At 48.0% G+C, this 27,607-nt stretch overlaps 1 protein-coding gene across 1 annotated transcript in view; it reads right to left on the bottom strand.

Moving 5' to 3' along the window:
• LOC130391073 (ERC protein 2-like) overlaps nt 1–27,607 on the bottom strand; it is a 115,759-nt gene that overhangs the window by 56,538 nt on the left and 31,614 nt on the right. The window contains exons 8-13 of the mRNA XM_056601250.1: nt 26,238–26,405; nt 13,117–13,254; nt 8,371–8,559; nt 4,259–4,303; nt 3,939–4,126; nt 3,518–3,523 (exon numbers count right to left, since the gene is read on the bottom strand). Coding sequence (XP_056457225.1) covers nt 3,518–3,523; nt 3,939–4,126; nt 4,259–4,303; nt 8,371–8,559; nt 13,117–13,254; nt 26,238–26,405 — 734 coding nt within the window. The remainder of the gene's footprint in view (nt 1–3,517; nt 3,524–3,938; nt 4,127–4,258; nt 4,304–8,370; nt 8,560–13,116; nt 13,255–26,237; nt 26,406–27,607) is intronic.

The raw sequence follows: 27,607 nt of genomic DNA, 5'->3' as shown, positions 1-27,607 counted from the left end.
ATACTGAAGGGATCCGATGAATCGGATGTTCTGCGTTGTATGTGCTTTAGTGATTTGGGTTATCAAACACTGGGTGCATTGAACTCCCGGCGTAGTAACAGGTGTGATCCGTCTCCTGAACTACTGCAGAGGGGGACACACACACAGGAAACCGCTTCAAACATCACAGAGGCTGGGTTTGGAGCTAGCAAATATCGTAGGCTTCAGGAAGGACTTGCAGAGCCATTAAGAAGTGAACTTTAAAAAAATAAACAAGTAATATAATAAATATTAAAGATGGTTGCTGGATTGTTTTTGCATACAGCACTATGTTAGTGAACTCTGCTATGTTAGTGAGCTATTAATAAATAATAGTTATTTATTATCAGCATGTGTTAAATTACTACCCCACACACACACACACACACACACACACACACAAACACACACACTTTATCAGGGAACTTTTGCATCCCATGGACGTCATTTAAAGCTTGACACTTACCCCTAAACAATAACTTTATGTTGGGGAATAGAACGAGAAAACAGGGAAGCTGAGTTTTCACTCAGAAAATGAAAGCACAGACCCAATCCTATTTTTATTCACCATTTACTAGTTTGTTGAAAAAAACATAGAATTATTTCAAATCCTACTGTTAAACCAATGCACTGTTAAATCAATTTCGGTGAATGTTCAAAATGTGTGCTTGCCATTGAAATGTGTATGTGATCTTTCCATACAGCTATTCAATGTTCTATGTTCACCTGTTTATATCCATATCCGAATACCTCAGCATTCAGATTTGCGTGTGGTTGTCAGACACAGGAATTAAAGATTTTCTCCTCCTCCTCATTGGCTGTTCCTGATGACCTTACTCAAAGGTTGCGCTTCAACTGCTCAAACGACAAGCAAGCAAACAAACAAGACAGCGCGTGTGATGGGCCGATTTAACGCTGACATGAAGGGATCATTACGAGTTCTGTCGCGGTTAAACGGTTTGTCAGGAAGCCTCCATGCAAACTGGGTGGATGGTATTTATTAAGGTGACCTGTTTGGCCGCATGTACCGTGATGGCGCTTGCCTCACGCTCACTCTGTTCCAGCTGGCCCACTCCGTCTCCCCGTCTGTTTCCTCATCATCTGCGCGCGCTCTCTCTCTCTCTCTCTCTCTCTCTCTCTCTCTCTCTCTCATTCCCTCACCCTCCCTCCCTCCTTGCCGAGCCGTAGAGCGGTTAACAAGCCATCCGATGGTCCTCCAACAGGACAGCTCTCCAACCTCTGTCCAGAGACATTACACATCGCACATTTATCACAGACACACACACACGCAACATAACACATATATCTCCCGTCCCGCATGGAGAAATACGATCTTGTGAAAAGGTGAGTAAATGCATACTTGCATACACACACACACACACACACACACACACACACACAAACTATCACACACACAAACCCCTGCAATAAACACAGTCTGCCGTAAACGCGATGCTGACAGTTCGCTAACGACACAAGCCCAGATCCGTCCGACCAGAGGCACCATCAACTCCCGACGGTCTCATTATGAAGCAACTTTAATTTCCTTTTCCTTTCCTTCTACGATAACTCACGAGCACACAGTAGCACCTCATGTCAGATAGTACACCTGGTCCACTTGTGTTGACCCCCTGACCCTCTGGTGACCTGTGACCTAGTGTTTGCCTCCCAGCAGGGAGGGCTCAGACTGATAAACTTGAGACAGGCTGGCGGTGATGGGACAGAGGCCTCAGCGAGATGAAGCATCTGGAGCACGAGAGGCCCATCTCCTGTGGGTGCCAAGCGCTTATGTCATGCAACCCCAGGGAGCTATAGACACACACAGCAACGGTCCCTGAACAATCAGACCAGTACACACACACACACAGATACACAACCATGCAGATAGTGAAGCACACACACACACACACACACACACATACACACACACACACACACACACAAAGAGGTACCACATACATTATGGACATTCTACCACACCACACACACACACACACACACACACACACACACACCATCCCCGGTGAGCTCTTGTACCCATTGCTTTCCCACAGAGATTGAGTCAGCATGCACTTTTCCACGCCAGACTGGAGAGTCTGTAAAACGGGTAATGAATGAGACAGGAAACCGTGTTTGGCCCGGCACATTCAGTCCATCCACATTCATTCTACGCCAGCGACGGCTGCAGCTAGGGCTTAACACACCTGATGGGTCCTATAGCTTCCATGGAATAGTGCTTCTGTCAGACACACACACACACACACACACACACACACACACACACACACACACACACACACACACACACACACACACACACACACACACACACACACACACACACACACACACAAACACACAGACACTCAAACACACACATGCATTACTTCTAGCCTCTCAGCGGGCAGTAATCCTCTGCCGAGAAACTATCCATTTCCACTTTGCTCACACACAAACTTTCTCACACATACACACACGCAAACATACACACAGGCACAAACACATACCCAGGCCGAAATACACACACACAACATGCACTGACAAAATGGGATTCTATATTCGCAAGTTTACAATGTGTTTATAAATCATGACACAGCCACACAAATGAAAATACTATCAAAAATCATATATATATATACACACACGCACACACACACTCTCACACACACAAACACACACACACACAAACACACACAAGCACATTTCCGTCTTGGCACTAAACAACTGCTAATTTGGGTACACACACATATACACGCACACACACCACACACTGTGCCAATCCATAAATCAGCTGATAATTGGGTAGCAGTATTCCAGTAATAAACAGAGCAGTATAAACAGTCAGTGTCACTCAGCCTGGCCTCAATACTCTCCCTCCAACTGGCACACCTCCGGCTGACTGACTGACTGACTGGCTGGCACTCAAAAACATACAAATAAACAGACACACACACACACAGACACACAACCATTAAGACAAATATGTCTCACACAACAACACGAGCTGTTTTAACAGAGAGAAGCAAATGAAAAACATGTGCACACCATTGCACGCGTGTGCGTTGGCGTGTGCACACACAGACACACACTGGAGGCACAAACATCGACTGATGATAGGGCTAGGATGATGAACACGTACACAAGTGAACCCCCCTCCCCCCCTAACCTTCCTCCTCCCACGCACCACCATCCTCATAACACCCTATAAATCTCCCGTTGTATGACCCAGAAAATATTTAATCTGTCTGTTTGTTGTGCAGCGATGCCGGGAAGAGGGAGACGGTAATTGTGTGTGATAACCGTCCCACAGGGACGGCTCAAATCAAGGGTTGGTGCGGGTGGCAGGCCAAAACACCTATAGCCTTTTCTCACGTTTAACCGCCAGAAACACTTTAAAAGCCCGCTGAGAGCAAACAGTCCCAGTGTGAGGTTAAGATGACGACGGTGGAATGGCTGTGAGTGAACGTGGACGGGAGACACACACACTATAGCTACTCACCCAGGTCTGGAGACACAAACACACATAAAAATAAATAATCAAACAGGGGGGGGGGGGTTGGGGAAAAATAACATTTATGTGATAAATTGTTTAATTGCACGGTTATAAAAAACAACACTATATACAAAGTGCCCAGTGTGTACTTAAGCAGTATGAATAGATCAGACGGAAAGCATGACGGCATGGAAGTGGTCTGAAGTGCTGGGAGGACAGAGGTTAGACGGTTATGTTTTTGTGGATTACTCATTTATAAATAGAGCGCTGGCGAGATGAATCCAGATCATGCCAGGTTCAAGCGTGGCTTGTACAGTCCCTGGGATTAACTGTCGGATGTGCACGCGGCGTTGTACGTCGGGCTTGCGTCGCGCACACAGACACACACAGAGACACACACACACACACACACACACAGGGTGTTCACCTCTCCAGTTCGGAGATCTTCCTGTCCCTGTTGGATCTGTCCCCCTCGGCGTCCTGCAGAGCTCCCATGAGCCTCTCCACCTCGGCCTTGGACTGGCCCGACGCCTCTCGGTAGCGGGCCACTTCCTGCTCCAGGAGACGCAGGCGGTCCGCGATGTCCGGGCACGTCCTGTTTGGGTCATCTGCAATCTGTTGGGGGAGGGGGGGGAGTTAGGAAGGTTGGCCAACTGGTCAACAGGGTCAGTGGAATGATGCCGGGTGTTTGTGATGTGATGTGTGTGTGTGTGTGTGGGGGGGGGGGGGCTGTTTCCAGGGTCCTACCTTGAGGTCCACTACCTGCGGCGTCCCCTCCGCCTTTATCAGAGCCTGGAAGACACACACACACACACACACACACACACACACACACACACACACAGAGATAATCCAGCGTTGAGAAAGGATTGTGTGCGAGTGAGTCTCGGCATGAAACACACCACGCGCACGGGGGGTAAGACATCACTGAAAGGCTGTGGGTGCACTCCCTGGAGGGGGGGTCGAGAGGTGGGGGGGGGGGGGGGGGGGGGTAACCGATCCAGAACCTGTGGTTAAGGGCATCGTTTAGCTGGAGGAGAACCAATCAGTGCTCTTCCTTTCATCCCTCCCCGTGCGTCTCGCTCTCTGCTTGTTCCCCCGGGGCAGCAGTCAGTCACTCAGGGTTGAGTGCTGAGTAGTGATCAGCGTGACATCACCCCCTCCTCGCACCGTTTGCCAAGGGTTTCATCAGGCTGCCAACATCTCTATACGTCTAACATTTTCTCTGCTAGGTGAAGTGTTAGGGGGGAGGGGGGAAGAGTGACAGCGCTACAGTGATGACAGTGTTCCTTTGAAGAAATATTTATCCTAGAGGATGTTTGGTAACCTCAAATGATCTCTCTCTCTCTCTCTCTCTCTCTCTCTCTCTCTCTCTCTCTCTCTCTCTCTCTCTCTCTATCTCTTCCTCCCTCTCCCTCCCTCCCTCCCTCCCTGCCTCAGTGAGTCTAGCTGTGTCTGTCTCTGGGTCTTTACCTCAAGGTGTTGGTTAAGATTGTTTGGCCTGTTGAGACAGAGGAGGCTCATTGAAACATCATCAGGTACGAAACGGGATGACACACACACACACACACACACACACACACACACACACACACACACACACACACACACACACACACACACACACACACACACACACACACACACACTTTAATCTAAAGACACACTGACATCAGTCTGGGAGAGCACATGTCGTTGTTATTTAAGTGGTTCTTACCAGACTTAAAGAGAGAAGCAGTATCACACCCCAATAGGAACTTTGCCTTTCAATCCCAGCTAAAGTCAGCGGAAAAAACCTATTGCACCAGCTAGACCCCTCCATCTAAGAGACACACGGGGAAACATGGGGCCCTACCCACGTGAACTAGATGATTTGGTTCTGTGTCATGTGTTGATTGTTTGCTTTGTCCTAATCAGGATGGTATGTAATCTATAGAATACAGTTTAATGTTCACCATCGAAGGATATAGTACATATAAATCTATATTAATAACTATGTCTCACAAGGACATTCTGAGTCATTGTATGTATTTGTGTGTGTTTGTGGGTGTGAACGTGTGGGTGTATTTGTGCGTGTGACTGTACACAGGTGTCTGTAAAGACCAGGAAATGACAGTTCCACAGAATGGCGGGACGTTTTCAGAGAATTAAGTGCTCTGTTCCCCCGAACCCCCCCCCCCTCGCCCCCAACCCACCCACCCACACACACACACATCAAGCCCCATCTCATCCAGCCCAAAACACATTAGCTCTAAGTGGAGCCGAGTTTGTTTTGCTGTTCCAGTGGAGGAGCTCAGGACAGGACCCGGTATGGGAGAGCAGTGGTTCTGACTGGGATTGGCGATATTATGACAGCAAGGGAACGGCCTACAGGGATACAGTTACATATATGGTCACTGAAACGACCAACGCCATCATTCCTGGAACATTGCTCTTAAATTGTAAATATCGCAAATGAGTTAAATATGTGTGGCTACTTGGGGGATATTCAACCGCTGGTCAGAGGCGAGGCCGTCGACCCACGGACAATTATGATGGGATGGGGGCGAGATTGCGGTGTGACGCAGATCATTATAACCAAGGGAAAAAAAAAATCCACGAACATAATTTGTCATAAGGACGCCGATTTATGACCCCACCATGAACTTGTTCGGTCTCTTCTATTGCTCTTTCTCTTGTTCTCTCTTCCTCTCTCCCTCTCCCTACTGCCTCAGACTTGACCTCATCCCAGGTCGACTCATCTTTAATTATTTATCGGATATAACCTCAGGATTTCCCGCATCGTTTTAAGAACCGTCTTATTTACACACACGTCCCTTTTGTATACACGCGGAACCTCTGCCGTCCAAACAGCCAAAACAAACCGCGTCTGGGAGGAGATGGACGACGATAACAGGATGCACAAGTCTTAGTGCTTATTACCTCCGTCTGAAGTGCCGCAATCGCATCCTGTTACGTGGCGACACACACCGCCCCGCCCCCACCCCCCCCGACCCCCCACCCTCCCTCCGTCACCCGTTCTCCGTCCCCTCTTAATGGCCCGACGGTGCTCTGTGAAGAAGGGCCCTCTTTGAAGAGGCTGGTCTGAGTGCTCTGCGGGGCGGAAGGCTGTCTTTATTGACGCGGTGAATCAACAACACAGTGTTTGATCGTGGGGGGGGGGGGGGGGGCCGGGGCCGAGGGGGTCATGGCTGACGACGCCGTGAGGCCGGCGTCAATCAGGGTCACACAGCTGAGGAATGACTATCTCAGCCCGGCTGAGTCCACCGACGCGGCCTACATTCTCCGCCCGATTGGCCAGGAATGCTCATGACCAACAGGCGGCTGAGTCCGTCGGTCCTTGAGATGGACCATCAGTGGAGGAACCGGTTAGAACCAGATTCTGTCACACACTCTATTATGGCGCTTAGTTTTTTCATGCAGACTGTGTGCGTGTTTGTGTGTGTGTGACTGTGTGTTAGTGTGTGACTGTGCGTGTGAGTGACTGTGCAAGTGTGTGTGTGTGTGTATAGGTGTCGAGGTGTGTGTGTGTGTGTGTGTGTGTGTGTGTGTGTGTGTGTGCGTGTGTAGGTGTGTGTGTGTGTGTGTGTGTGTGTGTGTGTGTGTGTGTGTGTGTGTGTGTGTGTGTGTGTGTGTGTGTGTGTGTGTGTGTGTGTGTGTGTATGTGTGTGTGTGTGTGTGTGTGTGCAGTGTGCGGGAGGTCGGCCTGATCCGAGTTTAATCTAAGGCGGTTTGTCAGCTCACCTCTGACCCAGTGGGCATTAGACCCCCACAAAGTCACACACACACACACACACACAAGTGCACAAACAAACACAAGCGCACACACACACACACACACACACACACACACACACACACGCGTGTGTGTATTTAAACGTGTAATCACAGAAAACGATAATGCAGACATATTCACTCACACAAACTAGAACTTAAACTGAAACTTCTTCTCAACATTCACATAACGGCCGGCCGCCAAACACAAGGAGCGGCGCGGTAATGGCAACCCTTCTGATGAAGAAGGGATCCGCCCGCTGCAGAGGGCACGGAGCTGCTCTGCCTTTGATGAGGCGCCGTGGCAACCCTCAACCCGATTTCATTTCTCAGGATGAGACGTGTGTGTGTATGTGTTTGCTTTAAATTCTGGGAGGGAAAGTGTCTGCCCTGGCTTGTAGAGAGAGAGAGAGAGAGAGAGAGAGAGAGAGAGAGAAAGAAAGAGCGAGAGAGAGAGCGAGTGAATTGTCCAACCTTCACACATTGGTCTTTCTCTCTCGCCTCCGCTGCTGATGTTCCTTGTGTGAAGACGGGGTGCAGAGAGCCCATTACAATCCCGCTACACTTCCCCCTGCAGCAGAATTCTTGTAATTCTTTTTGCACAATAAAAAAAAAGAAGTAATTATAAAGTGTGCAAATGTTGTGTTGATGTTCTCTGCGGTCTAAGGATTTAAGGAAAGACGCACTTTGGGTTTTTATTTTGATGATGGCTGTGAATATATGTTCGGGGTTAGGGCTTATTTTAAGTTCTGGGAACACGCAGTGCGGTCTGCTCTGATGTGAAGGGAGATGAGATATTGATGACTGTGTTTACACACACAGACCACAGTGTGTGCCACACACCTTTTCCCTGAAAGAACGTGCTTTGGTGCCTGTGTGTGCATGTGTGCGTGTGTGTGTGTGTGTTTGTGTTAGTTTTTTCAGATGGAGAATAGTACACCGTTCGTAAACACTCACATACATGCACACACAGGTGAGCAAACACACAGACACAAACACCCACACACACATAAGTGAAAAGACAGACTCAGCGTCATTTCTACGTCCCTCCTGTGTGCTCTGCCCAGCCACCCGGCCATACTGACCTCCGCTTCGGGCCTCTGAACAGGGGTCTGGCTTGGGGCGGCGGCCGGGCCCTGGGTCAGGTTCTGGGGCTGCATGGCGAACACCCGCTCCTTCAGCTCCCGGTTCTCCCTCCTCAAGAGCTCCACGTCCTCCAGCCGAGCACGCTCCTCCCGGTCCCGCTGCTCCCGAAGGGCCTGGATCACACGCTCCTGGAGAGAGAGAGAGAGGAAGAGAGAGAGGGAGAGGGAGAGGGAGGAAGAGAGAGAGAGAGAGAGTGCGAGCGAGAGAGAGAGAGAGAGAGAGAGAGAGAGAGAGAGAGACCGGGGAAATAAACAGAGAAAAAAAAACAGGTGTCAGTAGCGACCGTTTCATGGAGCAGTAATGGTGGAAGACTGTTCTGTTGTGGTGGTGGCCTGTCCAGCCGATTCGGGACGGGATATTGCAAACGGATGGGACATTTGTCGTTTCACATCAAATTTTAACGACAACAATATGTTATCAAACATATTGCGGTTATCCCTCTCTCCAACCCATGTTTACGAACCATTAATAACCAGCCATCTTCATCTGATCCTCGTTTATCAGTGTATCTGTCACTTCTTGTTGAAACACAGGGCACCACGTTTTTATTTACTTCCGAGACGCTGTGTTAGAAGTTACAATTAAAAGCAGGAGTCATACATGCGACCGAGCGCTACAAATCTTCTCCTCTCCCTTCCCTTGACTAAATATTGAAGACAGCAGAATGCCTTTGAAACTGAATAATGACTTTATAAAATAGGGCGGGCATGTCATTGAGGTCGCCGTCAGGAAGAGAGGCAAAGAGAAATACTAGGAAACGGGATGAAGGAGATAAATTAAAGAAGTAAGAGAGAGAGGGAGCGAGAGAGAGAGAGAGAGAGAGAGAGAGAGAGAGAGAGAGAGAGAGAGAGAGAGAGAGAGAAAGGGAGTAAGCGAGAGAGAGAGCGAGAGAAAGGGAGTAAGCGAGAGAGAAAGCGAGAGCGAGAGCGAGAGAGAGAGAGAGAGAGAGAGAGAGAGAGAGCGAGAGCGAGAGCGAGAGAGAGAGCGAGAGAGAGCTTTAGATTTACTGAGGAGGAGCAGGAGAGTAGATCATCAGCTAATAACTCCTACCAGATAAAAGGGGCTGGGCATGTTTGTGTCATCATTCAGCCGGTGGGACGGAGGGCCCCTGGGAGACTAGGTGGTCACCATGGGGGGTTGAGGAGCATGGGAGGCCCATCTTTAACTAGATATATCTATGTGCAGATAGGTGTGCCAGTGTGTGTGTGTGTATGTATGAGTTTGTTCGTGTGAGAAGCCATGGCGGGCCAAAGTGATCACCCAGGTGTTTATACAGATGTTGATTTAGGCTTGCAGCGCGGCTTAGTCAGCCAGCCTTTTTTTTTATGTGGCATCCCTGTACGTGATTGGCAGCACGAAACCTCTGGGCAATCAGGCCAATACTCAAGACTCCCATCTAGGGCTGGCACCCACCGTGCGGTATGGGGCGAGAGAGAGAGAGAGAGAGAGAGAGCGAGAGAGAGAGAGAGAGAGAGAGAGAGAGAGAGAGAGAGAGAGAGAGAGTCTTAACGATACCACACAGCTAATAGGCCCTGTGTGCTTTTCCCACACGAAGAAAAAACACATCAGAGATTTGGAGGTTGGGATTTAGGGAGAGAGACCTGGACGTGATCGTAAAAACCTGTCTCTACAAGGCTTGGGGAAGTAGGGCAGAGTTGCGTAAACAAACACACACCCACACACACCCACACCCACACACACACACAGACACACACACACACACACACACACACACACACACACACACACACACACACACACACACACACACACACACACAGGGCCTGGCAGGGGCACAGTGCCTGGCTGTGCTAATTAGAACCACAGCGTTGTGGCTGAGGCTGGCTCCGAGTGCACGTTAGTGACAGGGTGTGTGATTAGCAACACACACACACTGGGGCTCTCGTAAACACATTACACACACGCCCTACGTTGACCACATGCGTCTGAACTGCTCCCCAGCGCTCTCCTCATCACAGATGAATTATGGGTAGGCCACATTAGAAGTGGTTGACGTTATCCGTCAGAGAGAACCGGCCGGGTTGAAGGAGAAATAGCCATCGGCCGTTTATTATGCATTTATTCCATTCATTTCAGAGTCCGCGGCATAGAAAAAACAAACGCAGGGCATAAAAACAAGCCGTTTAATGGTGAGTGTTGTGTGCACTCTGGGGTTTGACTTATACACATTGATTTCTACGTGGCGTAAACATCTCTTGATTGAACGGATCCATATGTGGCCATTCAAGTCGAGCACCAACGATGCAGCAACGCAAGACGACAACACAATCTAAAGGGTCAAACAGGGGGGAGGGGAGGGAACGACAGGCAGCCTGCTGATCCCCAGACCCACTCGGCAGTGACATCAGCCTTCCTGACATCAAGGGACCTGATGTCACCGGCCGGACGCCATTTCAGTCCACTTCGCTTCAGAAGTGGACGTTTACGCTCCCCAGAGAACACGTAATCCGTGTGTCACACTGTAAGAAAAGACGCAAACAAACAAAGCACAGGTGTGTGTAGACACTTGTGTACCCTCCCATACAGCATGACACATTGGCAGCCGCCTTTCTCTTCTCTTTTTTTTCTTTTGCAGTAAAGCCGGCCATCCACATCTGCCCTGTTCTGATGTCTTGTTTTACTGTTAACTGTCAACAAGCAGCGATTTCAACGACGATATAAATGACAGACGTGTCAGCGAGCAACAAGGTTCAAGCCTCCAGCCATAACAAATGTGTGTTGGCAACCAGCGTCGTGTTTAGTAAAAAGAGGAAAGCAGAGCTGATATTAATCGCTTCACGAAACATAACGTGACGTCATAGCACCAGTTCACATGGGGTCTGGCACTGGAAAAGACCCACCAGCGATATGTCTATTCTGTAATGGAAGTGGTGTCATAAAACAATCGTATTACTCTAATCTCATTAAGTCTTGAGCTTACCCGTGCATACCACTGATGTGCGGAGACATTAATAGAGAACAAATCCCCCAACGATTCCACAGATTGTGAATGACCTATGTTCTCCACAATACCCCCAAAAGTGACTTATTCAATTAAAAGAATTCCCCCTCAAAAAATCCAACACATTTTAATAGCATAAACATCCCACATAAAATACCGCACAAATTACAGGGGGAAGAAAACCAAGGTTTGCCGTGGTCTGGGAAGTGATTAAGCCCTTTTTAGTGTTTTAGTGTGGCGAGCGGCTCAATGGGTGAGCACTGAGGTGAGGCCTTATGGAGAACAGCTGTGAGCCCTTGCACATGCCAGAGTACAACAAACAGTTGATGTTTACAACCAATATCCAGAACATCCACTGGTACGGCGAGCCAAGGCCCCGAACGGCACGCCGAGCCAATGGGAGATCGGCTTGTTGAACCCCCCCATGTGGAGAGAGAGCTGGCTTACCTCAGCCCCCCGCCATCCCCATTGAAACTACTTCTCCTCCTGCTCCCGCTCACACACAATGCACTGCACCTTACTGTGTGCGAAAACAGGCAGCGCTGCGTATAGGTAGGATGTTTAGACAGGAAATGTAGAAGCCTGGTTTAAAACCCAAAGGGATAACTTGGCTCGAAACCGCTCCCGTTCCAGCCAACAGATAAGGGCCACCGGACATGTGTAATCTGTGAGCCGGTTATACATACACTACAGTAACAGACCTCCCTCTGGAACCTGCAACCAGGTCTCCTTCTGTCACACACATGTAGTCTCCACTCATGATTCATTCATCATCATTATTCATTGTCTGTAGTTAAGCTCTTTCTGTGTGTTTTGTGTGGTGAGTCTTGCCCCATCCCAGTATATCCCAGTCATTTCCTGTGAGCTCAGCACTAGTCAAGTCCAATAATGAGTGTGTTTGCTGTCTGCACCTTGTGTGATGTCAGTGTGTGCCAAAAGCAGACAGGGTCACCCAAAGGATGACCTACTGTTCAGTGTTTGCGGGTTGGAGTCCAGACATACTTCCTATGGGCATGGAGTCAGCAGGATGACTAAGCGTTTGGCACTTTGAAACATGCACAAACTGCAAGTCACCGTGATGCTGGATTAATACGGCTGGAATCAAAGCTCATGGTCACCATAGGGTCAGCTCCTGACAATCATGTCACCTGTTCCATTGAGGGGTCTAGAACAATAGAATGACTCAATCATTCCTTCCTTAGCCACAGCTGTGCTTGCCATGCGATGGCACCTGTTAAAGGTTGTCCCCATATATCTTTGTGTGCTTAATATTTCTTTTTTTGATCCTTTACGAGACCCTTTTTTACGTTATTTTGAAATAAACTCGAATTTGAGACTGTATATTCCTCTCTTCCTCTCAATGTGTCCACTTTGAAACACCTTACCTTTTGCCCATGCAGTCCACTTAAATGTAATTCTCAATTGCAGTAGGAGGGAGTTTGAGGTTAAACCAAAGTGGATTCATGCCGGCAAAGTTAATCCACCATATCGAACAACAATATTAGCAATTAGCTAAATTAGCAAATTAGCAGCTTTTGAGATTTTGTGTCTCATTATTGAAAAAAAAAGTGAATTAAGTAATTAGCATACTTTAATGTAGGAATGAAGTGGATATATCCTGGATGTGATCTTTGCCATGTTTAGCTCCACAATGAAAGCCTCACTTCAATATGCCCGCACTGACGGGACCCTTCTCTCTCTACACAGCCGGCTGTCCCTCTACCTTTTCAGACAGGGCCTCCTCCAGCGTGGCCAAGGCCGTGTCCGTGTTGCTGGAGTCCGTCTGCAGTCCCTTGACCCGCTCCCGCAGCCCCGCCAGCTGCTTGTCCTTATCCTTCAACTGCTCCAGCAGGTTCTCAATCTGCAGAGAGAGAGAGAGAGAGAGAGAGAGAGAGAGAGAGAGAGAGAGAGAGAGAGAGAGGGAGAGAGAGAGAGATGCTATTTTTAATCATAAACATATTGCAATTGAAGAAGACACAGGTGTCAAAGCCACAAATGAAAATGCGGTACTTTCAACTGCAGGAAGGAAACAAAAATTGCATTTGAACAGGTTCTCTATCAGAACAGATAGAAGAGCAGAAAAACAGAGAGAGAGAAGGTATACTGAGGGGAAAAAAACATTTCAATTGCAGAAGACAAAATTGTCAAAGTTCCAAAGTTCAATGGCATCAGAGCCACAACATATAGACCTGGTGGCACAGTGTAGACCAGAGGAAACATTCAACCTTGACATGGAGCGCTTTGTCTGTGGTCACACACAAAGCCTTGCCTTTGTTCTCAGGACTTATGCAAGCGCTGTGAAACAATGCAGGTCTCCGGCCCATCCACCTGGGCACCGGCATTCTTTAGCAAACCACCTTGGCACTTCCCAAAGGTATGCTTTTTGGATTGGATGTGAGCAGAGGATGAGTGGATAACAGCGGGTACTCTCGCTGCAGCTGAACTCTAGGGAGGGAGGCCACAGACCGGAGGGCCGATGTGTGTCTGTGTCTATCTGCGGCTAACCTCAGGTCCACAAAGCCACAGTGTAACCGCCGGCTGGGCTGCTCCACAGGCCTTTATCTGATGGAGATCAGCAAAACAGAAACACACCAACACATGGGGACCCACAAACACACACACACACATGCACGCACAAAAAAAACTCACAAAGACACACAGGAAACGCACAGTGACACATACTGTATATAGACGCACGCACACACAAACACACACACATACAAATGTGTGCATGCACACATAAACCCGCATAGACATGCACGCACACACACAACACATATACATACATACACACAGATACACAGCACACACACCCACCAACGCGCGCGCACACACACACACACACACACACACACACACACACACACACACACACACACACACACACACACACACACACACACACACACACACACACACACACACACACACACACACACACACTTACACTCACGCAATCCTTCCGGCGGAAAACATAGAAACCGTTGCAGATTAAATTGAAGTTGTTGAAGTTGCACAGAGGGACCGGTTATCTGTCCACAGCATGTTTATTTATTTCAAGATCCAGACAGATCAATTGGTGATCTAGAAGCATCTAAACAATTCTGACCAATAACTTTAGTTTTGCCATGAATTTCTTCACATGGGAAGCACACTACTTGAGTGTTTTCTTTGACTGTTTAGCAAGGCAGATTCCACTCTGAAACATCGGCCGAAGATGCATCCCAAGCAACGCTCTCCATAGAAAACATGTGAGGGATTTCAAGAAAAGAAAAGGCCCACTCAAAAGGATTCCTGATTCAATAAACATGGGAAACCAATAATTGTGTACAAGTGCCACAGGCTACCAAAAGAGTAAGATAAAAATAAATGGTGAAATGATTAAAAAAAAGAGAAATACTCAGGAGAGAGAACGAATGGCATTCCAGTCATGGGTACATGGAGAGATAAGATATTTTACAAATGAATCCAATTAAACCCCAAACATGTTGTGTTCCCTGCTCCCTGGAAGGCAAAATGGAGGCTTTTAAGGCGTCCAACTGAGTTTTATCTTTGAAGGGAAAAGTGGAGCAAGAGTGGGGTGGAGGGGGTGAGTGGGGTGGGGGCTCTGGTGGGGAAGGCACCAGGCGTCTATGAGAAGATCTAGATAGGTTAATGAGTGACTGGAGAACCGGGCTGATGGGAATGCATCTATTGCCAGAACCAGATGGGTTCCCTCGCAATTCACTCCACCGCCGTGGGTGTATTCACGCGGTCCATGTGATAGACGCTGTGGGACTTTTGTTGGTGTGTTTGAAGAAAGAAAATGGGTGAAAAAGAGACGATACGAAAACTGAAAAGAAAGCGAGGATTGAAAGAGAACGACCAGAGTCATTCTCTTTCAACAACCAGAGTTGAAGAAATAAAGGTAAAATAACTGAGATTTTTTTTTTTTTAATAAAGATTCAAATAGAGTCAACAAGAAAGAAGAAGAAACAAACATCTATCAAAGCGGAGCCCAAGCCTCAATTGAGTGTGACATACTTGTCATGGTTTCTAGTGGTGTGGGCCTCGACTGGTGTGGGTTTCCTCGTGGTATGGAATTGATGGGAAGCGGGTTTTTTTGTTGTCACCCTCATATCCCATATCTTTAGTGGGAACATTCTCACACAATGGCCAGGCATTACCATCCCTCAACAAGCTGAATTCCCATGGAATCAAGACTGGAGATGCTAATGCTAGAAGCAGTGCCCACGGGCTATCGACAACATGTTCTTCACATGAACACCATCTGTAGCGCTATCCCTGAAGAGAAGGGCTGAACGATTTTGGGATCAAATTGCGATTATTTCGATATATTGCGATTGCGATTTATTATGCACATTTTATTTAATATAAGTTCCTTATGTTCTGTAGTAATCACTAAACAAGCAATAAATCATTATATAGTCTTACCAACACAACATTGAAGCAGTCACCATATTTACTGTGCTTTCCTTTAGGCCAGACCTATGTGTTGAGATGAATTGATGCTTGAATTGATATTGTAACATCTTTATAACTATTGAATTGTAAAAGAAAAATAAATATGAATCTTACTGATCTCCAGTCAGTAACTGGAACGAATCACACAAAAAAAGAAATTATCGCGGCCTTTGCGATTTGCAAATCACGTTCTTTTACATTATGATGTCGGTTAGAATTCGATTAATCGTTCAGCGCTACTGAAGGGCCCTCATTCACAGGGGTTGTGTGTCAATAACGCTGTTCGGCAAACACTTTTCTTTAACAGCGGTCTAGATGCGGTGGTAAATACTGTAGCATAGCTGGCCATAGGATATCAGTTCATTTCGTATTCATGCTGAGAAGGGTTTGTTTACCAGTTGATAAACCAGTGCCCCATATAATGCAATACAGTACCCTGTATGCCTAATGCCTTTCAAGAATAAATTCACAGAACAAGATGGCCTCCTGCCAAAACAGTGAACTGAATAATAAACAGTCAGCATTGCCTAAGTGTGCTTATCTCCTCAGGTTGTGAAAAACATAAGCAATGGAAACTTCACCGACAACCTACATTAGCCTCTGGTTGTAGTGGCACAGAAGTTGGAAGACACACACACACTCACGCGCACACACACACACACACACACACACACACACACACACACACACACACACACACACACACACACACACACACACACACACACACACACACACACACACACACACACACACACACCTCCGAGCTTAGCTCCATCCCCCTGTGGGTACAACAAGAGAAGCATTTGAGGTTAAATTGAGCATGTAGCCCCCGGTCTTAGATAAATGATTACATTCTTCACCAGGCCTTTGTTTTCTTTGGCCTGTTCGGACAAAATAACAAGCCCTCGGACAAAACATTCAGCATCACCACACAGCCTTCCGTCAAATCGTGCAGAAATACGTTACGCCTGGTTTGGACTTTAAGGCAGCCAATGGGAGTGGGCCTTCTGAGTAATGGGTATGGGACAGAGCGTGCGGAATGCAGGGCCGAATTATCCCAGCTTAAGTACTCTGTGAAAAGGCATGTTATTTATGGACAGGCGCGTTGTGGGGCACCCGTGTGCCATTTTGGGAGGCCAAAGACCTCTCCTTTACAGTAGCCTGTTTGTTTTGATGAGCTGATCACGAGTCGCTTAAGTTAACTCTTGGCATACTTAGCTGACACACACACACTCCACACACTCTGCTCCCACCTTTTGTGTATACATACATCACACACATGACACACACACATGACACACACACACACACACACACACACACACACACACACACACACACACACACACACACACACACACACACACACACACACACACACACACACACACACACACACACACACACAGTGTTATCATTGAAAGCGCACTGCATCATTGAAATCACTCTAGTCGTCATCTCACTGCCTGACCACACACACTTCCATCCCACGAGACCACCGCAGATGTAGCCGGCTATATGGAGTCTGTAGGCCAGGCCTATGTCTGTGTCTTTATGAGTGTGTGTTTGCGCGCGTGTGTGTGTGTGTGTGTGTGTGTGTGTGTGTGTGTGTGTGTGTGTGTGTGTGTGTGTGTGTGTGTGTGTGTGTGTGTGTGTGCGTGTCTTTGTGTGTATATGTCTGTGTGTGCGTGTGTGTTAGTATGTGCGTGTGTGTGTGTATGTGTGTCTGTGTGCATCCTGTTTTCGCAGCGATAACTTTCTCCACAGGTTGAAGGAAAGTGCAAAGGTTTTCCCCTTAAAAGTGGGAGTGATTATGCACAGTGGACCCCTGACCTGCGCTGCCCTTGAGATACTGTCTACAATACCCGTGCCCACACTAGCAGACAATGCTGCCACATGTTTGAAGGCCTTTCGTCGAACACTAACATCATCAAATTCCAGCTGGGGCCGCAATTTGATATTAGTTCCAAATGTAATCTATTAAGTGTTTTGAGAAGCCACAAACATGGAAAATCCCTTGAAATCGTGATCGGGCGATGTCGTCAGCATCCCCGATAGTAAAATGTAAATGTGTAAGGGATTCTGTGCTGATTCTTCCTCATTTTCTGTATCCAACATGCTTGTAATTGTACATTCCCATTGTGGAGGAAAGGCTCGGATGTGAACCGTTGTGGTGGAGCGCTCGGAGTGGCCGTGATTAACACAAGCTGAGGTCTAATGTAATGTGAGAGAGAAGTGAATAAAAGCTGGATGAAGCCCCGAGCCCCTCGGGCTACAGGTCCTGATCTGTTCCGGAGCAGAACCGCGGAACCAGGCCACCCTTATGTGTTCCATCAGAATCCCCAGAACTGGAACCAGCCCCATGTCCTTCCATTGAATCATTCCTGCACAACACAAGGACCGGCTCAAAGCGAGACCACGCTTACCAACAAACAAAAAAAAAACACGCACACATAAACGTGATCATTTGAGTGGTTCTCAACGTTATTGAGGACGAGGACGGGGGACGGGTGGCCTCGATTGAAATACCAAAACGATAATTGGGTAGCAATTCATTCGCTCGCTTTTTGGGCTTGTCGTCACCTCGGGGAACGTGACAACGACAGTTGTGTGAAGCGTTTTGGGGAATCCAGGCAGTGACCGACGCATGCACACCAGGAAGAATGTCCTTGGATGAAAAACACCCGAGCGTGCGCGCGTGTGTGTGTGAGCACACACGCATCCAGGCAAACACATAGCCTGGTACGCAGTGACACGCACGCGCAGTCGTGCAGAGAAAAACCACAAAACTAAACAATATGTGGTAATCTGGTGGGCTTCCCATGAGAAAATCTAGGTCACTGTCAAACGGATCCATTATGAAATACTTTAGATTGGAGAGATCGCTGTGCTTCTACAACAACGTCTCTGCGGACTCATGCCGGGATCCAATAAAAGTGTGTGCGTGAACCTTTTGGATGCCTATTAATCCTCTTTGTTGTGTGTGTGAGCCTGCACGTTTACATCCACACCTGCACACGGCTTGGTGCCCCCTTGAATCAGAGCTGCTTGATTCCCAGGTTAATAAGCCACTTCCTCCTGGAGCTAAGCACTCAGATGTGGCTCTTCAAAGAGAAAAGCAGTTTGGCCATAAAGAAGCTGGGGGAAGACAGTGACCTTTTCCACGAGGTGAGGGTGGGCCTGCGATTCATTCAAACCTTTCCCCACCCCCTCTTCTTCCTCCCATCCCTTTCTGTTGCTTTCTATGGTTCTCTCTCCCACTGTCTGTTGGACAAAGGCCCAGGAAAAGGGGATATCTGCTTCGTTGATGCCATGTACGTGGTTGCCCCCTTGTGGTGATTGTATGTCACTGCACAAGAAAAGGTCCAGTGACATGAGACAATGACTTGTTTTTCTAACCATGTCTAGTCTTCCTGTATTCAAATAATAATTACTACATCTTCCAGTTAGAGGTGAGCCTTACTTATCTTGTTACACACCGTTGTCGAGAAACGATTAAGTGAATCAGTATGTAATTACACCTGAGACTGCAATTCCGGTTGCCAGAAAGCAGGCCTTAGACATTAAAGGCCTCCTCTCTTCTTTTTGCACACGACGAGCCGACCAAATCTCCAAGGACACATTTATTCCTTAAGGACACAATTCCATAAAGGCTCCCTGCAGGATTACGCACAATGGGAAATAACCTGGAGCGGGACACTGAATCCTCCTCCAAGCAACTCCACCAGCAACCGACGATCACAAAACAGATAATTGCCCGCCATTGCCTGTGTGTCGAACAAAGAGCGGTCTAGCACAGGATGCTGCGGTCTGCGACTTGACATTGTCACCTCCGCCGCCCCACCTCTAAACCACAAGGCCCCATCCGCCCTTTGAAGAGGGAGGGTGTATGGGAGCGAGGACGGACTGACATACACCGGAACAATCGGGAGGGGAAAATGACACCTCTCTTTCACCTCGCTCCCCTGGATTGACCCGGTGGATGTCAGGTTATTGTAGCTCCAGGACACATTACTCATCCCCCCCTTTTTAATCCTTTACGGAGCGGAACGCCAGCACTCCATGACTTCATAGGACTAAGTAATGGACGAGACAGAGATAGAGAGAGACGGGTCTGAGAGAGAGAGAGAGAGAGAGAGAGAGAGAGAGAGAGAGAGAGAGAGAGAGAGAGAAAGGATGTTGATTTCAACAGTCAGTGGTGCGGGGGATTCGACTGTTTAAATCTAACCTTTAACCTTATGTCCTCGGAATGACGTATTCCTTTTGCTCTATCTCGGTTTAATGACAGAGAGGCACGATGCAGAGTAATCATCAAAATAACAAAAGGGTAAAAAAAAATAACAACAGCTGCATGATGAAGCTGGTAGCGACGGTGTTTTCATCCAGACATCCGACCGGACGGCGTGCCAGAGCACGGGATACACGTCCCCCCTGACCCATCCGTCGCGTGCCAACGGTCCACGTGGGCGTCTGCAGACCCACACAACGGCCCTCCTGGCTTTACCCACCCCCTAGTGCCAAACCACATGGTGGGTGTAATCCTGTCTCACCAGGTCTCTGACAGCACCCACCGCTACCATAGCCCCCCCCGCCCCCCTACATAGGGTAATGGAAAAAACTATTTTTGGGGATGTTGGATCGGGATGGAGGGTGACAGAACCCTCTACGGGTTTCACTCCGATTAGGCGGCCGAACCGGTGACTCTGCAGAGTCCGGTGAATGTGGCCCTGACATTGGTTCTGCTGCTAACTAACCGGGGCGCTCAGGAGAAAAACACAAAGAGGCCCTGTGCCATTACTGAGAGGCGGCACACCCGCACAGACACACACACACACACACACACACACACACACACACACACACACACACACACACACACACACACACACACACACACACACACACACACACACACACAGACAATCCGTCTGTGATTGTTATAATAAATGTAGGGCCAGTTGAGAAAACAGGGGCTCCCTATAGCATATGGGGGACATGACAAGTAGACATCCCCCCCCCCCAGCATTCCTTCACAGAGTCATTCACACACGGAGCCTCCGCTGCATTCATACATATCAATTAGACACACGCACACATTCACTCAATCAGACATGTTGCTCCAGCAGACGTGCACACACACCAACATGCACACACTTACACGCAAAATATACACGCAGACACCTTTCCGAACTAATACAAGTCAAGTTTTGAGCGTCGTAAGTACACACACACACACACACACTTTTCCAAAATAATATGAGTCCCGGTTTGAGGTTGAAGTAAGTGTTGCTAATCTAAACGTATCAGCCCAGAGAGTGGAGGACGGGAACTGGAGTTGTTCAACACAGACAGCTGGTCCATGGAGGAGGTGTGGGAGTGTCAACGTGTGTGTGCGGTCGTGTGTGCGCAGACGAGTGCCTGTGTGTGTGCAGGCCAACTTGATCCACGTCCACGGCGCTTAGGCTCAAGACCCTATCTCAACCCCCCCCCGCACCCCCCCCCCCCCCCCCCATGGTCGCGGAATGCTGCAGTGATTGCTGGGTAATTATCCTGACGCTTTATTCCTGCGCTCCCAGCACCATTAGTATTAATTCTTTGCTTTTAGAGAGAAGAAATGGCAGCGCTTTGATCTGACAAACGGAGAGAAAAAAGGGAAAAAACAAGGGCTAAAGAGGAGTGCATAGAAAGAATTACCCAAAGTTAAAGAAGGACAGACCCAGGGAAGGAAGAATGTAATAAAGACCCAAAGAAAGAGAGAGAGAAAGAAGGACTAGAAAGAAAGAAAGAAGGAAAGAAAGAAAGGGGGAAGAATGCAGGCCACCCATCCAGGGCTACTGCAGCTGTGTGTCTAACTCTCACCCCCTGCTGCTGCGGCCCGCAGAGACCTTGAAGTTCCCCGTGAAGACACTTTACAGTCCGCGGGTCGGAGGGGTTAAGCTCGGACCCAGCGTACAGTCCTACGGTTCCTTCAGGTCAACAACTGCACTGCTTGTCATGACGGAAAAATGAAAGGGAAAAACAAGGTGAAGGAGGCTCAGGCTCCGGTTTCCATGGTGTCCCTAGGGGGTTCGGCGTGATTTACATCGCACTAAAATCGATCAAATATCAATGGGAGAGACAGCTCTGGCTGCACTATGAGAGAGCGATGGCCGTGGGGCAGGGAGGGCAGGGAGCCGCGCTCGGGTCACCGTTCGGTGTCCAGGCGTTTGTTAAGCGCTGGACGACCCTTACCTTGGATCGCTGTAGGCTGATCTATGGCCCAATACTTGGCTCATCTCGCAGGCTATATGGTCTGGGTCCAATCAGACTTAACTAAGGGTGATTGCTGATAGGAGCAAAGAAAGAGCGAGCTACAGGGGCCAATCAGCGTGTGTTTACTGGAACCCCCCAGCTTCACACAGCCTTATCCCACCACATATCTCTTGCGCTGTGATTGGTCAGGTGGAGGCCATTAAGATGAAAGGCAACAGAGGACTCATCGCACATTTGTCTTGATCACATTTCGCCCGCATGTGCACAAGAGCCATCCCACATGCACACACACACACACACACACACACACACACACACACACACACACACACACACACACACACACACACACACACACACACACACACACACACACACACACACACACACACAAAGCTGATCTATAAAGATCTCTGATCTCTCTCTGGAGCAGGAAAGACACGTAGACGATTACTCAAAGAGAACAATTTAGCCACATCTGGCTACTGGCTCTAACCGGTCCCAAGCTAAAGCAGTGTGTATCTCTCTTATTCTGAGCTGACCTGTGACTTCCTCATGGGGAGTGCTAAGCCTCATGTGCAGAGGCCTGAGAAGAAGCTCGGGTTCTGCACGTTCAATTCAATGAACAGCCGATAAGCGGTATTAATGTGTAACACCGTGTACACGCTCAACGTGCGTTTTACCTTTACGCAGACGGGCTGTCATGGAGTTTGTTCGACTGCCAACCCTGGTCTTTGAGTACAAGGCCCTTGACGGCTGGGCTCATGCAGGCCGCGCTATGAATGCACCATGCTACGCTGCCACGCTCACGGACGCATGCGGCTTCGACGCACAGTTCATGCACACACACACATCCACACACACACACACACACACACACACACACACACCAAGCCCTGGACTAATATTTTCCTTTCTATCAGTCTGCATCACATCCCGTGCTCCCGACTTGCCATCCATATGCATCAGACTCAACACTGCCGTGGTGTGTTACCGAGGCACTGTTCAACACCGTGGTACCAGGGACAGACAGGGCAGAGGGGAGGGCGGGGAAGGGGGGGCGCCCCATTGAGAAAAAGGTTGGTATGCCGGCGCTCTAAATGATGCTTTCCTGCCCTCCCAAATCGATAATGGTCCTTTAACCGATAGGAGCGGGAAGATAGTGATGATGAAAGACAGGCATGTGGTGGAGGGTGTGGTGGTGCTGGTGGTGGTGGGTTGGGGGGCTATGAACATGTACGGAAGCAGGGGGGCCGTGAAAAAACAGCAGCCTGGCCTTATAAGGGAGGCGGAGGCGCATAACAGAGTGAAGAACGGCCACGGCCACGGAGAGGAATCACTCCATGGAGGGAAATAGAAGTGTGGGTCTGGGGGGGGGGGGGGGGAGGGGAGGAAATGGAGAAGGCCCCGGAACATCTCAATCCATCCTCTCTCTCTCCCTCTCTCTTGACTTCCCCTGACCATCAAAGCCCCCAGCGGTGTGATGACACTGGGTGGGGGGGGCTGATGACAGAGCTGGGGGATGTCAGCCTCCTGGCGGGACGGAGCGTTGAAACAGAGGCACCCCCCCCCCCCAGACTCCATGAGGGGGTCTGAAGGGAGACCTTCTAGACACTATCATAACTAACAGAGACCCCTGTGTATAGGACAACATCCTTTAGCCACACACACACACACACACACACAGGACCTATGCAGCCCCAGCAGACGTAATTGAATCTCCCTGTCTGTGGTTGCTATTGGGAGAAGGGGGAGGGGGGCGATAGGTGATACTATACTTCCATAGACACGGACAGACCTTTTTTTTTAAAGCATGAATATGGATTGAGAAGACCACAATGTTTGAACATGAATAACGTATGTATGCCAAAACCACACTACCGGTACTATGTGTGTGTGTGTGTGTGTGTGTGTGTGTGTGTGTGTGTGTGTGTGTGTGTGTGTGTGTGTGTGTGTGTGTGTGTGTGTGTGTGTGTGTGTGTGTGTGTGTGTGTGTGTGTGTGTGTGTGTGTGTGCGGGTGGGTGGGTGAGTGTGCGCGCACACCCGACCGCCTTACCCTCTTCCCTCTTCTTTAAAAAGCTCCTGAAAGGAACAAATAAATAAATAAATGCATCATTATGCATCGGTCACGGTCATGCAGGCCCAAGACTCCAACAGAGCTTCTACTGTTCCGCGTGTGTGTGCGTGTGTGTGTGTGCATGCTTGCATGCATACGTGCTTCTGTACATGCGTGTGTCTATGCGTGTTTTGTGCTGCATAAGACTCAAAACCCATTTCAGATCCAGCGCACACATTTATTCAATTTCCACAATTTTGTTGTCGAGGCTTTCTGCCATCAATACATTGACGTATGGCTCAAACGAACGTCTTGACATCATGCTGGAAAAAAGCTTTGCAATCCCTTGATTTTATTACTGTCATATAAGAATGTCTCTGTGGCAAAATAAATAACGGCCACCTATAGCCTTGGACCTGACTATCCTATCCACGTGTCTTTGTTATTAATATTAATTATTACAGGAAGTAAGAAACATTACTCAGACAATCCCGAGACCAACTCTCTTCCTGTCGACGGTATGACAGTTATTATGTGTGTGTGTTTGTACAATACATATATAAGTTAATAACGTAACACACGTTAGTAACGTGTGTTTACTTGTTGTATACCAGATCTAATTCGACAGGCTTTGGATCCTATTTGGAAAAGCATTTGTGTTTATAAATTGGATAGATAATAAATGTATGAATTAAGTAAGACTTTAAGATCTTTCATGTCAAAACCTACACAGTAGCTGCCTTCCATATGCTTCTAGATGATATGGCTGGCATAAGGTGACCTTCCCCTTATAGCATCCTAAAGGAAGGCTTTATCCTTAATGCTGATGCGTGTCACTCGGCTTAGCAAAGGCCACTCAGTTAAACTGGGCTTCAACAAGTCAGTGCCAGATCTAGGATCACTTTCACTGCGTAATTGTATATTCATCCATTAGTTCAATGGCATTTCAATGTTTGGATTAGTTTCAACGGATATCTTAAGAATTAAAACAGAGAGCTGCCGTGTCCCCGCGGACCGGTGCAGCCACAGATTCATTGTAAACAGCACAGGAGCACGGAGGAATGAAGGGTTCCGCCTTGGTCTCTAGGGTATAGCTCTCTCACTGGAGTACAGTATTGATCTCCTCATATTTGTAAAGCAGATTCTAAGCACAGTGGAAGCACACTGCTAACAAACGTAACATCTGAATATTACATTATTTTATGTAATCTTAGAGTGAATTAAAAGTTAGGACCGACAATAACATTGGTAAGGGAAATGAAACTTTCAAAGATCTGCACCACGCATGACCTCAAACAGCCTTTAATTAAAAAAATTTAAAAACCCCTGGAAGCGAAAAAAAAAAAAAAGAGCTAATAAAGGACAATGAAGGGACCGATATTGCCACTGGCCACGGGACAAAACTAGATCCAGCTCTGGCTCCTTCGGGGTTGGGCCAAGACGACCATATTGAGCGGGGATGCGGTACTAAACATGGAGAACGAAATCAACCACATGACCGCAGCCAAAAAAGGTGCCCATGAGGATTTATATTGGCTCCAGAGTGCCTGGCAAAGTGAGGCAACAGTGGCTAACTTCAACATAGCTAGCACACCAACCGGCTCCACCTTGGCGTTCAACCATAACAAACTCAATTTATTTTTCATCTCCAGTCTCTGGTTCTGAGTATTACAGTTAAGGACACTGTGTCAATATTGTGTATGTGTGTCATAGAGATAAGGATTTCACAGTTCAGTGAAACTCTAGATTTATTCTGGACTGCTTAATAGCTCCTAGACACTATTTCCAAGCTGCATTGAAGTTGGTCAATTGCTTTGCAATAAAGGTTTTCAACAAGTTGTCAGCCCGTCATAGCTATTAAAATGAAAGAAAAATATCAAACTGGGCCTGGCAGACGTACAAATTATGTAAAAAAAAAAGTAGACTTGACTAATACTAGATTCTATGCTACAAACTAGCTTGCTCAGGGACCCTGTTGAAGGATCCTATGTGGCTCATCTATCTTGGTTCTAAACACTAGAACCAAAATGGCTGCTTGAAGCCCATCGTGTGTTGTGCCACACCATACCTTCTTCTGCAGCACGGACACCTTCCTCTCCTTGACCTCCAGCATGTCCTTCATGTCCCGGATCTCCCCGGCCAGAGTGCTCTTCTCGTCCGACAGGTCCTGATGCTGCTTGCTCTTCTTGGTCAGCACTTGCTCCTTCTCCTCCAGACGCACCCGCAGGGCATCCACCTGCAGGACAGACGGAGACAGACAGCGAGTCAGACAAAGGGACAGACATAGAGTCAGATAGAGGGACAGACATGGAGTCAGACAGACAAACAGACAGGGAGTCAGATAGAGGGACAGACAGGGAGTCAGAAAGAGGGATAGACAGGAAGTCAGACAGAGGGACTGACACACAGACAGGGAGTCAGATAGAGGGACAGACAGGGAGACAGATAGAGGGACAGACAGGGTGTCAGATAGAGGGACAAGCAGACAGTAAGCCAGAACGACAAGCAGGGAGAAAGACGGACAGAAAGTCAGGGGCAAGATATTCAAGTCGCAGTCAGGTTACAAAAGATCTGGGTTCGATCCCAAATGGATAAAAGTAAATGCCGAATGACTGCTAAGATTCAGGAATAAAGCCGTCTACATATATTACAAAAATTATACGCTAAAGAGATGGACAGACATTCTGACCGGCCTGACCGACAGACAGACTGAATATGTTAAACAGATACAGAGACAGCCCATTCCCCATTAGGTGACCCATATGTTATATTCAGTTCTGGTACCGGCATGTCTCAACACATTGACTTGTTGACATTTGGAAGTAGTAAATGTTCAGCTCTGACCTAATGTTCATAATGTGATTCACTGAGGACTGCTGCAATAAAACTGTTCATAAACTGTGTCTGCTTGATTGTGTGTATGTGTGTGTGCACAAATGTGTGTGTGTGTGTGTGCATGGAAGAGAAGGAGAGGGAGAGAGACACTGAAAGCAGTCTCATCCTAAGATATGAGAGCGTGGTATGTTCAGCAGAAGCTAACACACTTCACACTTTAGAGCCTTCTCCCACTGGCCTGCCTCAGTGGAATGACTGATATCGAAGCTCGCTTCAGGAATTGTTATTGGACATTTTTCTGTGTTCTTGAGCACTACCGAGAGTAAGAGAGCAGCGGATGTGCGCACAAGACAAACACACACACACACAAACACACACACACACCAGGGCGTTTGCACACACAAGGGAAATGCACACACACATACACACACAAACACTTCTCCACACACACACGCACACACATGCACACACACACCTAGACACCAGGATGTGCGCAGGCATAAAGCCGTGCACACACACACACAAGCATGCAATTGGCAAAGCGTAGACCTTCATTGTTGCTCTTGAGATTCTTTTCGAGCTTCTGTTACCATGGAGCAATGT

This window comes from Gadus chalcogrammus, chromosome 1, assembly GCF_026213295.1.
Source record: "Gadus chalcogrammus isolate NIFS_2021 chromosome 1, NIFS_Gcha_1.0, whole genome shotgun sequence".
Lineage (NCBI taxonomy): Eukaryota > Metazoa > Chordata > Actinopteri > Gadiformes > Gadidae > Gadus > Gadus chalcogrammus.
Note: the sequence above shows the minus strand (reverse complement) of the source record. Positions and strands in the feature narration are given on the sequence as shown.